Raw genomic sequence first — 16,450 nt, 5'->3', positions numbered from 1 at the left:
CTCACGTAGGTCTTTCTGACACCCTCTTCTGCTATCCACAGGTACTAGACACATATACAAAACATGCATATTTGCAAGTGAACTACGCAGAAACATAAGAATAAATAAATAACAAGTTATTTTAAAATAGTTTTCTTAGATGACATAATCTATTTAAAAAATATCTATAAGGAACCCAATTTCTGCTGTGCCATGAACTACACACAAGCTGAGATAATGTATTCTCAGGCTGCTGGTGTCTGGGATAACTCAGAGGTCTTCTCCCTAGGGTCCTCATCAGGAGCCCATGGCTCATAAAGAGGCCAGTGGACCAGGGGTGTGGTTTAGTGGTAGAGAGTTTAGCAACTGCAAGGTCCTACATTTCTGTCCAGCAACACACACACACACACAAAGCAGGAGCAGCAAAAAGATAATGCCTCTGCCCATCACCTACCCACATAGCATTCAGGGCTGCCAGCTGACTTATCAGTTGGCATCTAGTCTATTGGCTTTCTCTTTATATTCCATTGTATTAGGACATATCTATCTGGCTTTGGTAACAAAAGGCTTCTGAAGCTTTAATGCCAAATTAGGCAGAAATAAAAGCTTTTCACATTGATGTCATGAGGGTGAATCTGCTCACTGCCCTGTGCTCAGCTCAGGACATAGAACAAATGATGGGGGTCAGAAGTCAACACTGCCCAGAACCAAATGTAAAAAAGCAGCCCAGAAAACATGCTGGACTCAAATGAAAAAAGAGACAGCCCATGTCCTGTCAGAGCAGCATCAGATCATCTGGATGTGAGGGATGAGGAACTGGATGATGGACATGGTGGTCCTTCACACTGCTGGCCGGCTGTCTCAGGAAGGTGGTGTACTGGCTATGTGTGACCATGACTGCTCTCTTAGGATGCTACTCCTCATCTTGAGTCCTCAGTGACTTTAGGCAAGCCAATGGCTGGTAGGAGGCTTAGTGACAACAGTTCAGATAGGGCTGCAGCATTCCCTACAAGTGGTGCCAAGTGACAGTCCTTACGTTATCCAGGGGACAGGTGGCTCTCAAGACTTGATAACTTTTCAGAGTGACAAAATATCATACCACTGATAACTGGACCAAGGTAATAATACATGTTTGGAGAGTGCCATGAAGGTGGATACAGGTCAGAAAAGAAAAAAAACTTGGCTGGAGAGGCACCGGCAGTGCACAGTTCTGGAGATAATGATGCACTCCGATTAGTGCAGTTCTGGGTTCTCTGTGTAGAGACTGGATGCTGAATGGAATGCAGAAGCATGCAGTAGGAACTGATGCCAGGGGCTCTGCACAGACTCGGCATCCAATCTGAAGAGTAGACCCTCAAAATTCTATTCTGTAGAATCTGTCGGAACAGGCCTGGTTCCCTCTCCTTCACGCAAACAAAACAAGCTTAAAAAAATAGAATGTTTTCCCAGGTCAGTCCAAACCAAGATGTGGTCTGCTTCAGGTATAAGAAGATGGCTTCATCCTACAGAAGGAAGGTGTAGGACAGCTAGGCTTTCCTCACTACACTGCTGATGGAGGGCATGAGACAGCGCAGTGTATATGCTCCTTACCTTTGGAAGAAGACAGAGAAATAGGCAAGACTGGGGAGGTTGAGATACCAAATCCCAAAGTAATGTAAAACAATTGCAAAATTTACTTGGACATATTATGAGAGAATGGATAATTAGAATATATTCTAATGAAAAGAAAGACGACCTTTAATAGATTGTAGGTGTTTTGAACACCCATCACGATCTACAGAGGGGGCAGATGTGTGGATCTCCTTGCTCTTCTGAACTGAAGTCTTCAATTTTTTCTCTCAATGGCCAACTAGTTTAGCATTCCCTGATCACAAGGTGAACAAAACACATCACAGTTTGACAACTTGTAGACACTGAGGTTCTCAAGAGATGTGGAGAAGATGAGGGAAACAGAGACATTCCACCTGGTGGGTCTGGACTCTTGCCTCTTAGTGATGCTTGCTGCTTTGAGCCCCTACACCAGTATCTAGGAGAAGGAGCTGATGCTGAAATTGGGAAAGTGAACTTACTAGAGATCACAGTTCAAACTTGTGGAAGATGCTAAGCTCTGGATGTGTCTGCTAATTATGCATTCATGTGCTGTGCCACCCGCAATGCGTTTATTTTACTTCACTCTGTTCGCTACAGTGCCCAAGTCTACAGAACTCCCTCATGGCTCCTCTCTTGGAACTCCTCATCCTTCATGCCACTTCAAAAATAAAGAGACACATCTGGTCTTCCAGAGGGGTTACCTAATGCCTGGCGCACATCACATGAAACGATAACTCTTGCATCTTGAGGCTTCTCGATCTTCAAGAGAAGATGCTCATAAAAAACCTGATGGTACTGTGTAGATTCTGCAGTCAGCCTGCAGCATGGGAAGTAGAGAGCCAAAAAAGCACTTCCCTCAGCTGCCACTTCCCTTAACATCATCTTGAAGAATGAACACTTAGTGGCACAGCAGCATTGGCTAAGAACGGGAGGAGAAAGTTTCCAGGTTCCTGTTTAGGAACTGGTATGGCCACATCCTCACAGACAGCATGTAGGGCTGTTGAATAAACTCAGAGATATGGGAACAACTCCTCCTGCACCTTCCAGACACATCCTTCGCTGTGAGGTGATACAGAAGAAGCACGTGTTGCCAGTGCCCTGATGACAGTGATCCACCACAGTGGATTGTTAACAGCGCTCTCACCCCATGCAGTCTGACTTTCCTTCTGAAAGATCTTGCCACATTCATGAATTGGTAATGACACCTTTGATGTCCTTTTATGAATTATTCAATGATCTGAATCTTCTCTCCTGCAGACTTCTGCTTTCTTTGGGAGCTTCCTTGGAAAAAGAGAACTCAGAAGAAGAGGGGAAAGACTCCATCGATTTGGGCTGTCTTGTACAGACCTTGGCTTTGTATTGTACTTATCATGACCTATGTCAAATTTGGCTTAGACAAGGCTACTCATCAAGCCAAGATGAGCCATGCTGGTTAGCCACACACCATGCAAACTGCATTTATTTGTTGGCATTGTCTTTAAATAGAGATGACCTTTCTCCATACTCTCTTTTGAGTGACCTGACCTTGAGGAGCTGCAGAGGCAGGAGGTAGCTGAGGGGGAGTCTTCATTATTACCAGTGTTTGCAGGCTTCATATTGTTTGAAACACATCCTGATTGTATTCCATTTATTCAGTATGAAGAACATGCCAGGCACTGTGGTAGGTACAGCAGGGCTCCTGGGTCTGTTTTGCTTGATTGAGAGACTTTAAGCCCACCAGATTTCCCTCCCTCTCTCCCTCCCCCTTCTGTGTGTGTGTGTGTGAAAGAGAGAGAGAGAGAGACAGAGACAGAGACAGAGAGAGATAGAGAGAGATAGAAAGAGAGAAAACAATAAGTCAAAGTCTATACCCAATTTATTAAGAATGGAAATATCAGCCTTTATTTCCAGGATGGAAACACGTCAGGAGTTACTGTGTATTTTGGCATACCTTCAGAGTGAAGGCTGAAACGGGAGTGAGGCCCATGAAAACACTCAAGAACAGTGAAGAGCAAGCTCAGAAGCCTTGCTGGAGGGGAAGGATGCTGGAACCTCATAGTCAAGCTGTGGTATCAAGCAAGTGTGTGCAAGCAAATCTGGACGGAGGATGGGATGAGTATACAATGCCTAAGACAGGATTAGAAAGGGATACAGACAGGTGGACTGCAGCAGCACACTGGCTCCAGGGGAAGGCCTGCCTCGGCTGCTCATTTCTGAGCCAGTTCCCTCCTGGAAGGGCATTCGTGTGCTGGGATGTGAAGATGCTCGCTCTCCAGACAGCAGGACTGGTCAACATACTTGCAAACATGTCCCCCTCTCACATCAGCACCAATAACTATCCTGTCATATCCTATCCTATCCTATCCTATCCTATCCTATCCTATCCTATCCTATCCTATCCTACCAGTGTCTATAAACTAGGCAAAGTGTAGGGAGGTCTTTACCATCCAGACAAAGCTTTGGATGCTCAGGATACTGAGAAGCATGAATGTTAGGGTGAGTTAGAGGTGTTGGGATGACACTGGGCCACTTTTAGGGCTTTTCATTTGGGGTTCCCTCAGGCTGGTGTTAGAGGACATTTTAAAGCTGGTGGCAGTTTGATCTTCTGTTCTATGTTTCTAACACTTCTCCTTCAGCAGAGCAATGTATCTGGGGGGGTGAAGTAGGTACCCCCTATCCTACAGGTATCTGCCAAAGAAGAAGAAGGGCCAGCTCCTTCTGAGGGAGGTTCCGAGCTGGGCAGTGGACAAAGCCCCTGAAGAGGATGCTGGCATCCCCCAGTCATCCCTGTAGGGGTGAAATTCCTAGGAAGAGAGTATTTTAATGATCATATCCATTTCACATTTCAATAGCAAGTTGTTCCCATCAAGCACTGGCTTGTATACATACCAGGGATTATCGATGAATTCTTTGCCTTTTTCTCAATATCATTTCCCTATTTTTTCAGGAATTTTTTGGAATTCACCTAAGGGTGAATTCCAAAGGAAGTCTTGAACAGATCAAAGACTTAGCACAAGTACCTAGCAACCACTGTGTCACTGCTGGGGCCTCTTGGAGATTGTGCCTCTTCACTGGCTTATTTCCATCCCTCGGAACAATAATGTCCCCATCAAAAGCTTTATAATCTGATTTCCCCCTTTGCTTCAAATGTATAATGTATCTCAGCACTTTAAATTTAATCGAGGAAAATTTAATAATTTTCAGCTGTATGCAAAAATCAGCAATGCTGCATTTATTTAGGAAAGTGATGCAGGCTCACTGGATATGGTAGAGATATAATAAAGCATGATTTGCTAGGGATTTTAAGAATTTATAGGAAAATTAACTTCTGGTTTCATTCTCATCTTGGCTAAGGAATAATAACATTCTGTTAATACAGTTATGCATTTCTGCAGCTTTATGCCCTCAGCTTGATTACAGATTATCAGGTTTCACAGCATGGAGAAGGGTAGGAATTAAATTAGGTGATGAGGATGGCTGTCGTCACACTTCTGAAAGCATTTGTATTGATATGAAATGTCTGGTGAGGTGGTCACATTGTTCACGTGAAGAAGTGGCTGCACATTATCAACAGAACCATCTTTCTGGGCCAACATTTCTATGCATGTATTTGAGGACTCTCAATATTAAAAAATGGACAGGATAGAAAGAAAGAAAATATAGCTCAGTGGTAGAGAACTTGCAGGGAACAGTCAAGACATGGTTTAGACCTTCCAGTCCTGAAAAAATAGGGAAATGATATTGAGAAAAAGGCAAAGGATTCATCGATAATCCCTGGTATGTATACAAGCTAGTGCTTGATGGAAATGACTTGCTATTGAAATGTGAAATGGATATGATCATTAAAATACTCTCTTTCAAGTTTCGAAGGTTCTGGAAGCAATTTGATAACAGAAGAATTTCCCCAAACATGACTTCATCAACCAGTAGATGCTTGTGTGTGATAACAGTGATAAGACCCTTCTGATAGGATATTTTTCTGCATTTGGTCCTGAGGCTGGGAAAGTCAACAGGATTGTGTTTGTCTTGGGAGTCAGATTTTTTCACAGATCTAAAAACATTTCTAGGTTTGACTTTTCCCCCCATACACGGTGGTATTTAGGGGAATTCTACAAAGAATCTTTACACCACATCTTGTGAAAATAACTACTTTTTTTTTTTTTGGTACTTTTTCTTCTGAGCCGGATGGCATTTTGCCTTCAGATCTCTCTCTCTCTTTGGGAGATCTGGTGATTTATGGGTACATGATTGGTTACTGTGAGCTGCTATGGAATGACTGTGACTGGTGTGCAGAGATATGGAGACACTAAATGTCTCTAGACACCCCACCATATCTCTATCTTTATCTCTATACCTATACCCATCCATCCATCCATCCATCCATCCATCCATCCATCCATCCATCCATCCATCTATATTACAACCCCTGCAGCGGAGAATGGCTCAGGGCACAATGTTAATAGGGCCAAGGCAGGGCCCTCCAGAGTGCTGCTCAGCTGGGCATGATGCTACCCATCAGTTCTGCTGTGCTAGCCACTGGAATGTCTAAAGTGTGAGCATCATTTTAGCTCAGGAGCTCAAGTCCAGCCTAGACAGAGAGAGAGAATAGAGAGGGAGGAAGGGGGACAGGATGGGCAGACAAGGAAGGAAGTTTCATATTACACAAATCTTCCCCCTAAAGTATGCCATACTCTCTACATACATTTCTCAAGATATAGTCTATGTCAACAATGAAAACTCATCTCACCTTCTTGAGCCATTGTTTCAAAGAGACTCTCACCTCGATTACCAACAGCAGAGACTTTGATGATTTTCACTGACCATAGGTTCAAAACTGCCATAAAAGAGGTAATGATATCCAGACACAGTGTGTGTGGGGGTCCACTCACCTCTGAAACAGGACCTGGCTGTATGCATCCAGGACATGGGCATGGGTGTGGAGCAGAATGATGTTGTAGCCCACGAGTGCCACCATCATGATTAACATTTTCAACTCGTAGTTCACCCTCAGGAAAACGGAGCAGGAGATCAATCCCAGAATGCAGCTGTATATGAAGTACTAGGACAGGAAAATAGGATGGTAAGACAAGCCTTAGGATTGCTAGGAAACCCTAACCAGTTACATCTGGAGAAACCATCCAACAAATATGGTCAACATGAAAGCTGGCTGAGGAGGCAGGTGCACATCTCCACCCTCTGATCTGAAACTTTGTACCTGAGTGTGTTTGCTTCATGAGAAATGTGGAGTTCAGGACACTGGCATACTGCATCTCAGTCCACTGGAAACGGTAGGTCTGCCCACTTGCCTGACCATCTTCTGTCTGTCTATCATATGTAGCAGGCACTGGAGAGCCCTGGATTCAGCCATACCTTCATCAATCACTATCAATGCATTGACTTTTGGCTAGTGCTGTCAGCATCTTCACTGTACAGTAAGGGTCATGATACTAGTCTTACAAATGTCTACAAAGAACAGATGCGGAGAGCCCAGAATCCAAACCCTACAGCCAAGACAGACTTGCCAAAGGGAGAAGTCAACTTTTCTGTGTGTTTTCTGTTGCTGCATCATGGAGATTCTAAGAACCTGGAGCTAGGTTTCTAATCCAGCATTCCCATGGTGGAAAGAGTATGGCAGAAAGAGCGAGCATCTCAGCTCAGTGAACTGGACTGGTTCCTAAGGCATCCGGTTGTGATTTCATCGCAGTGATGCACCACTTGTGAACTCCTACCACAGCCAGACCATCACCATGAGGCTACATGGAAGGTTACTGATATTAACTCATGAGTCCTGTTCTCACACAAGGAAAAAAGTCATAGTGGCCACAGAACAAGGTTCTGCTTTGTAACGGGGGTGCTCAATTGTGTGGAGGCATTGTGTAGGCACAGGGCAAATGTTTTGCTGCAGAGAACTTGAACCTCACATTCCTGTTTTCAAAGGAGACATAAATTCCAACCCAATGATACAACTGGGTGGCTCTAGCAGAAGTGACAGTTTCCTTGCATGGGTGCCAGGCAGTCACTCTTCACCTATGATGGCAGCACCTTGTGAGACCAGGGGTGTTGTAAGTATTCATCAGTGATTACTCACTGTTGGTTCTCCATTGCTCTGACCACCACAGAAAACAGAAAGGGACAGAGGGCCATGATGGGCTTATTTAGGCCAATGTGGAGAAAAGACATAAGAGAATCGTGAACATTTAAGTAGCAAAGCCATCCTCTCCTTACAGGGCGTTTCTTGAAATCAGCCCTGATTGCATCTTAGGTAGGTGGTCAAGTAAGCCTTAGGGACCATCTGAGGACTTATGGATACAATACACTTTGGCACTTCCTTGCCTAGGCTAGCCCCTTGGTGGGCTAACAATTCAGTTGTGAGTCCCAGGAGACCCGAACAGAATGGTGATAGCAATCCGATAGAACTAATTTGTCTCATTTTAAACTAACAGAATACAGGCTTGCAAGCATGCTTGTTTTTAATTGATTCTTTTTAGTTTTGGTAATCCACCTTTGTATTTTTTTCACCAAAGTATGAAAGCACACTAGATTAGAAATCAAATGAACAAAGCAAAATGAGAATCAGGTCTTTACAGCAAGAGTCCATGAGGTGGTGACTGCAGCCTGGTGGTTCCTTGCTCAGGTAACACAGCAGCTCCCCCCACCCCAGGCTGCTCTTCAGAGCTGGGGGGCTGCACTAAGAGCTGAATATAGTGGGCTGCATACCTGGGGTTTCTGGCCTATCTAACTCTTACAGCAGCTCATTTCAACAAGGAAGGAAGTCCTACATCTTCTGTCATCAAAGGATATAATGCCAACCACCTCAGAGAACTCACAGGGAGACTAACTATAACAACGCAGGAAACTCATGTGGAGGTTATATGTAACAGCACAGAAAACTCTCAGGGAGATTATAAACAACACACAGAGAATCTCTGTGGAGATTATATACTGCACATAGAGAATTTCCATGGAGACTATATACGACAACACAGACAGTTCAAAGCAGTGCCTGGCCCAAAGCTACATAAAATTTATGTTTTTGTTATAGGGGTATTAAATTTTTATCATTATTTGTAAAGACTGGCAGCCTTCATAAGTGGTAATTTTTAAAAGGGTTTTATTGTTGTTTTATGAACGTTCAGAAGCATGTGATATTAAAATTAGAAGTACAAAGTTTGGAGCTGAGACAAAAGGACGGACCATCTAGAGAGTGTCATATCCGGGGATCCATCCCATAATCAGCCTCCAAACGCTGACACCATTGCATACACTAGCAAGATTTTGCTGAAAGGACCCAGATATAGCTGTCTCTTGTGAGGCTATGCCGGAGCCTAGCAAACACAGAAGTGGATGTTCACAGTCAGCTATTGGATGGATCACAGGGCCCCCAATGGAGAAGCTAGAGAAAGTACCCAAGGAGCTAAAGGGATCTGCAACCCTATAGGTGGAACAACAATATGAACTAACCAGTACCCCCTGGAGCTTGTGTCTCTAGCTGCATATGTATCAGAAGATGGCCTAGTTGACCATCAGTGGAAAGAGAGGCCCATTGGTCGTGCAAACTTTATATGCCTTAGAAGTGGGAGTGGGTGGGTAGGGGAGTGGGGTGGGAGGGTATGGAGGACTTTTGGGATAGCACTGGAAATGTAAATGAAGAAAATACCTAATAAAAAAATCTGAAGAAAAATAAATTAGAAGTATACAAAACAACACACATAAAAATGAGAGTGTGTAATAGTTCCCAGTACCCAGAGTCATCTAATACTAATAATTAGCTATGTGTCTTTCCATGCTTCCTACATAGTTTATTAAAGGTATTATTTTAAGAAGTTGTATTTATATTTCTTGAGATAGCCTTAAATAATTCTTTTTAGTAATTTACTATGAATGTATGTTACTGAATGTTTTATAAACTAGATTATTTTTAAAGATTTATTTATTTATTTTATGTATATGAGTACACTGTTGCTCTCTTCCAACACAGCAGAAGAGGGCATTGGATCCCATTACAGATGGTTTTGAGCCACCATGTGGTTGCTGGGAATTGAACTCAGGATCTCTGAAAAAGCAGTCAGTGCTCTTAACCACTGAGCCATCTCGCCAACCTCACTGAATTTTTGTTTTTTAATATCTCATTTAAAGGCTGAGTTTAATTCTATTGTGTGGTTATAATGAAATGAATTACAATTTTTCCCACTTTTAGATTTTTCTCTTATTATGTAAATACTTTGTGGGTAAACTGTTCACTCTTTAAAATTAACTCACAAATTTAATCTTTCAGTGTTAGGAATTCATGTGGTTTTGCATTTAAAATACTAAATATTTTGACAAACTATTTTGTTATTACTGCAACTTTTATAATTATTAAAGTTTCTATTAGAAGAGTTATGTCCTGGTCAGTAGCAACTGGGACCTTCTTTCTCAGACCTTCCCCATTTTCTTCATTCTTAGACTTCCTATAATATGGGTTTAGAGATATGGTCTTGCAAACACACACAAGTAGTTCCCCTGATTCTCCTATGGGTGAATCTGCTAAGGCAGAAACCGTGATACTTTCCAGATCTTCTGGCCTTTTGACCTCCAGAGTTCCTCATGTGGTTTGTGTATAGGTAGGACATGCCAATGTGGTTTATATATAGGTGGGACATGACAATGTGGTTTATATATAGGTGGGACATGCGAATGTGGTTTATATATAGATGGGGCATGCTAGTGTAGGGCTCCTTGACAGAACCTGCTTTCCAAGGACTCACAATTGGGTTGAGAGAGTAAATGAGGTGTTGGCTGAGATCAATGACTTTGCACGGCTTAGGCTGATGTCACAGACAAACAACAAAGCATCATTGGGTGCAACTTTCTTACCGGGAGGAAAAACAAGTTTCGTGCATGAAGAATCGCTGTCTGGTTATCTGGGACAGAAACGTTTGCATTAGATGCATTCGCAGTTGGAAGGGTTGTCTCCTCAGAGTTGCTCAGGAAAAACTGAAAGAGAAATGTGTTTTTTTCAGTGAATTATTAGAGATTGGATGAAATACGTATCAGGAGAGAGCAGCACTTATTAATGACTGTTCTTCTTGTGTGCAGTCAGTGAACAGCCCTGGTCTCTACACTGCCAGTGTGACAGCTTCAGCTTCTTCTTGACACTGTGGGATGTTCTTGTCCATGAGTATGTAACCATTACAGTACTACTCCTTCAGTATAGAAACTCTAGGGCTTCAAGAGTGCTGTTGATGAAAACAGAAGCAACTGGATCAAATGTTAAGGTGCACACAGCACAGGAAGGCCTGCTAAGCCAACATCATCACATACACAGATATTCAACTCTCCCTCACAGAATCAGAGATGCCAGAACTGACTTCAGTCTGCTATCTTGGTTCAAACATTCAATGAATCAATAGACTAAAAAGGACAGTTGTCTGGAGCCACATTTGCCTACATCCATATTTACCTATAGCCACATTTGCCTACAGCTATATTTGCATACAGCCACTTTATTTGCATACAGCAATTTGCATTAGTCGCGTTATTTGCATATAGCCACATTTACATACATTATTTGTAAGCATTTGGCTTCTCAGATGATAGGTAAGAGGCCACAAACGTGAGCTTTTCCAAAGGTGGGTAGGATTAACAATAAGGTATCCAGATCAGCATCCAGAAGCAAAGGGTCAACCTGTTTGAAAGGCAGGACAAGAACCAACCCCTCTTTCTTCTAGATAAGCTATAACACAGACTGCCTCAGTAACTACTGATCAGTTTTCTGCCATGTGACTGGGAACACTAGATATATCCTGAAAAGATAAACTAGAAAATCATGACTCTTGAAAACTTCTCTTTATAGGAAGAAATTAACCTGTAAATCTAGGCTGTGCGTTCAGTATAGCGCTAAGCATTCACATCCAAGGTTGAAATGTAAGCCTTTCCTATATTTTTCCATGGTTGCTTCTGTTTACCACTTTACATTCTTTGATGGTACAGTTGTCAGCAATCTAGATTAGTTCACTCAAGTAAATAGGAAAAATGTTTATTTATGACAGTTTGGGTGGCATGTCTTTTTTCCCCCAACAATGATGCTTGATATAATGTTTTTATCTATTATAAATAAAACATACTTAAAAGTTAATGAAACATAGATATCTTTAATTTCTGCTAAATAACTTGTGTCAAAATCCATGATCTCTAGTTGACCTATAATTCTGTTATCATTTCTGGAAAAATTGTATCAGGAAGAAAACTGAATAAAAAAATTACCTGACATACACTATGCTGTAAAACACTGTAGATTTATATTTGACCAATCCTAAATGCGATTAATTTAAACATGTAAGGGCACAGAAAGGAAAAACGGAACCTTTTTAGTTTGGAGAGATACCACCCAGTCTAGTTGTAGGAACCCAGGAATTTTTAAATAATAAAATATCTTGATCATATCATCAGGGAGACCAAGAATAGGAAAGATGATGTGCTGTGTTCATGCTACGTGTAGGTACCAACTGCCTCTAGGAAGACCATGTCTTTGCCAGGATGCTATACATAAATACAATGCTATGAATCTGAAAATCAGTAGAAAACATGGGAGCTCTGGAGCTAGCTCAGCAGTTAAGAGCACTTGCTGCTCTTGCAGAAGACCTAGGTTTTGTTATCAGCAAGTCTGGGGACATGCAACTCCAGTTCCGGGAGTACTGATACCCTTTTCTGGTCTCGGTGGGCATGTGATACACATAGGCAATGTGGACACTCATACACATAAAATAAAATAAATCTTTTAAAAAACCAGTAGAAGATGCTAATCATTGTGTGCAAGAATACTTCCTGAACACAGTGTCCTCAGAGCAAGATGTTATCCCAATTCCTCTTTCCCATTCTTCCATGTTAATCCATCTCACTTCTCATAGAATGAACGTTCACATCATGATTATCTAGGGGACTCTTACTGAGCACTCTAATTGCTAAAGCCTTGGCAATAACTGTAAATTTTAAATTGTCTAGAACAAGATAGTCTCACTAGATGCTAAGAATGCCGTGAATATGGGGCTTTTCTTTCAAATTTTACACTTCCCAGCAATTTAATCTCAATCAAAAGCATCTTTCCCAAGAACTGTTAACTGTGACAACAGGATTTGACATGGAGATCTGTGCTTGGTGATGCCATTCTTTGTCATTTGTTAGGAGTTAGAAGTCCAAGTTGTTTACTGGTTGATTTCAGTTAATTCTTACCTGCATGAATCACAAGTTTATGTTTGAATTACTTGTAACAGATCTCTTGGCAGTTTCTCATTTCATGACGTGGGCTGGCACGTAATGACATCACCAGTGTTGGCACCAACAATGGAAGTCTATTCAGTTTTCTTTATCTCTTTCATTTTTTGAGATTATAATATAATCACACCTTCCTCCCTCCTCCTTTCTCCCCACGGATGCCTACGTACTTCTCCTTTCTCTCTTTCAAATTCATGGCCTCTTTTATTTTATTTTATTTTTATAAATTATTCATCTGTTCTACATGTGACTCTACGCAGCCTGCTGGATACTTGTGGGAAGCAAAACAAGGTCATTTGTAATTTGACTTAGGTTTGAAAAACAACATGGAATTTGGATAATTGTTGAGATATTTAGTATCATGTGGATGAATATGGAATGCTTAGGGCATCCTGGTAAAATATCTGAGGTCATTTCATATACATTGAACATTCTCAGAACTGTTAAAATGCAGGGTTGGAAAAACCCCCACAAGTGAGTGAGATCTGCACACAGCCTCCTGCACTGTGGCCCATTTCCATAGTCATCAGCACAGGGAGGCTACCCACAGCCACCAGCCCTCTCAGATTGTCCTGAGACATCTGTCCCATCTTAGGTAAGTAGAACAATGGGAGTTGAGCCTAGAGAAGCCACTGAAAGGGGCTGCCTGCTGCTCGCTGGGGAGACAAAGCAAGTGGAAGCTCACTTGTTCCAGAAGGGCCATGACAGCAATAAGAAAACAAGAATTGTGAACACAGAATGCTCTGTAAGATAAGCTGGGTACAAAAGAACATCAGTGTGTGGTTTCACTCTTGGGAGCATTCACAACAGGTAAATCCATAGGGACAGGAAGGCAGATGTACACAAGGGAAGGGAGGACCAGAGAGTGGAGACGACTGCTGCATTGTTTTTCAAGTGTAATTAATGCCATGGAATTGCACATGACAAAGTGATTAAATCAAGTGTTTTAGGTAACATTTTATTCAATGACAAATACATTTAAGATAGGCTTATTGAATTTAACTTCATGTGTGTTGAGTAGTTCACCTGGGTGTGTGTACATGTATCACGTGGGTGTCTGGTGCATGCGGGAGACAGAAGAGGGTGTCAGATGTTCAGGAAATGGAGTTATGGATGATTGTGAGTTACCATGTGTGTTGGAGAAGTTAAAAGTGGGTCTTCTGCAAGAACAGTGAGTACTCTTAGTAATGAGCCATCGCTCCATCTCTGACAATAAACAGTTTTAAAAGGAAATAGAAAAAAATTCTTCCAGTCGGAGGACAGTGACCTGCCCTGCAGGGAGCGCCATCTTGGCTCCGGGACTCCGCCGAGCTTAGTCTCTACAGGTCAGAGTGGGGACCACGGGGGCAGACGGCTTCTGGGACAGGCAGGAGCCACAGAGCCGCTGAGGCAGCACCCTTTTGGGGCCGCAGACTTCCGGCACCCTCCCAGCCGGAGGACAGAGACCTGCCCTGCAGAGAGTGCCATCTTGGCTCCGGGACTCCGCCGAACTTAGTCTACAGGTTAGAGTGAGGACCACAGAGGCAGACAGCTTCTGGGACAGGCGGGAGCCACAGAGCCGCTGAGGCAGCACCCTTTTGGGGCCGCAGACATCCGGCACCCTCCCAGTCGGAGGACAGTGACCTGCCCTGCAGGGAGCGCCATCTTGGCTCCGGGACTCCGCCGAGCTTAGTCTCTACAGGTCAGAGTGGGGACCACGGGGGCAGACGGCTTCTGGGACAGGCGGGAGCCACAGAGCTGCTGAGGAAGCACCCTTTAGGGGCCGCAGACATCCGGCACCCTCCCAGTCGGAGGCTCCGCCGAACTTAGTCTGTACAGGTCAGAGTGAGGACCACAGAGGCAGACAGCTTCTGGGACAGGCGGGAGCCACAGAACCGCTGAGGCAGCACCCTTTTGGGGCCGCAGACATCCGACACCCTCCCAGCCGGAGAACAGTGACCTGCCCTGCAGGGAGCGCCATCTTGGCTCCGGGACTCCGCCGAACTTAGTCTGTACAGGTCTGCTGACAGAGGATACTCAGAATCCCCAGAAGAACAACCTCTGAACAAGACTATAACTCTGGACTATAACAACTCCAGAGATTACCAGATGGCGAGAGGTAAAGGTAAGAATCTTACTAACAGAAACCAAGACCACTCACCATCATCAGGACCCAGCACTCCCACTTCGCCCAGTCCAGGGCACCCCAACACACCTGAAAAACTAGACCTGGATTTAAAAGCATATCTCATGATGATGGTAGAGGACATCAAGAAGGAATTTAAAGAACTACAGGAGAACATGGCTAAAGAGTTACAAGTCCTTAAAGAAAAACAGGAAAACACAACCAAACTGGTAGAAGTCCTTAAAGAGAAACAGGAAAACACATCCAATCAGATGATGGAAATGAACAAAACCATACTAGACCTAAAAAGGGAAGTAGACACAATAAAGAAAACCCAAAATGAGGCAACACTGGAGATAGAAACCCTAGGAAAGAAATCTGGAACCATAGATGCAAGCATCAGCAACAGAATACAAGAGATGGAAGAGAGAATCTCAGGTGCAGAAGATTCCATAGAGAACATGGGCACAACAATCAAGGAAAATGGAAAATGCAAAAAGATCCTAACTCAAAACATCCAGGAAATACAGGACACAATGAGAAGACCAAACCTACGGATAATAGGAGTGGATGAGAATGAAGATTTTCAACTCAAAGGACCAGCAAACATCTTCAACAAAATTATAGAAGAAAACTTCCCAAATCTAAAGAAAGAGATGCCCATGAACATACAAGAAGCCTACAGAACTCCAAATAGGCTGGACCAGAAAAGAAATACCTCCCGACACATAATAATCAGAACAACAAATGCACTAAATAAAGATAGAATACTAAAAGCAGTAAGAGAAAAAGGCCAAGTAACATATAAAGGCAAGCCTATCAGAATTACACCAGATTTTTCACCAGAGACTATGAAAGCTAGAAGATCCTGGACAGATGTTATACAGACACTAAAAGAACACAAATTCCAGCCCAAGCTACTATACCCAGCCAAACTCTCAATTAACATAGATGGAGAAACCAAAGTATTCCACGACAAAGCCAAATTCACACATTATCTCTCCACAAATCCAGCCCTTCAAATGATAATAACAGAAAAAAACCAATACAAGGACAGGAACCACGCCCTAGAAACAACAAGAAGGTAATCCCTCAACAAACCTAAAAGAAGACAGCCACAAGAACAGAATGCCAACTTTAACAACAAAAATAACAGGAAACAACAATTACTTTTCCTTAATATCTCTTAATATCAATGGACTCAACTCCCCAATAAAAAGACATAGACTAACAAACTGGCTACACAAACAAGACCCAACATTTTGCTGCTTACAAGAAACTCATCTCAGAGAAAAAGATAGACACTACCTCAGAATGAAAGGCTGGAAAACAATTTTCCAAGCAAATGGTCTGAAGAAACAAGCTGGAGTAGCCATTCTAATATCAGATAAGATTGACTTCCAACCCAAAGTCATCAAAAAAGACAGGGAGGGGCACTTCATACTCATCAAAGGTAAAATCCTCCAAGAGGAACTATCAATCCTGAATATCTATGCTCCAAATACAAAGGCAGCCTCATTCATTAAAGAAACTTTAGTAAATCTC

General features: G+C 42.7%; 1 protein-coding gene across 1 annotated transcript in view; it reads right to left on the bottom strand.

Moving 5' to 3' along the window:
- Window positions 1-16,450, bottom strand: part of Adcy2 (adenylate cyclase 2) — a 401,885-nt gene that overhangs the window by 42,864 nt on the left and 342,571 nt on the right. The window contains exons 17-18 of the mRNA XM_021179908.3: window positions 10,405-10,524; window positions 6,438-6,607 (exon numbers count right to left, since the gene is read on the bottom strand). Of these exons, the coding sequence (XP_021035567.1) occupies window positions 6,438-6,607; window positions 10,405-10,524 (290 nt within the window). The remainder of the gene's footprint in view (window positions 1-6,437; window positions 6,608-10,404; window positions 10,525-16,450) is intronic.

This window comes from Mus caroli, unplaced genomic scaffold (genome assembly GCF_978045245.1).
Source record: "Mus caroli unplaced genomic scaffold, Mus_caroli_1 scaffold_15, whole genome shotgun sequence".
Lineage (NCBI taxonomy): Eukaryota > Metazoa > Chordata > Mammalia > Rodentia > Muridae > Mus > Mus caroli.
This window is presented reverse-complemented; position numbering and strand designations above follow the sequence as displayed.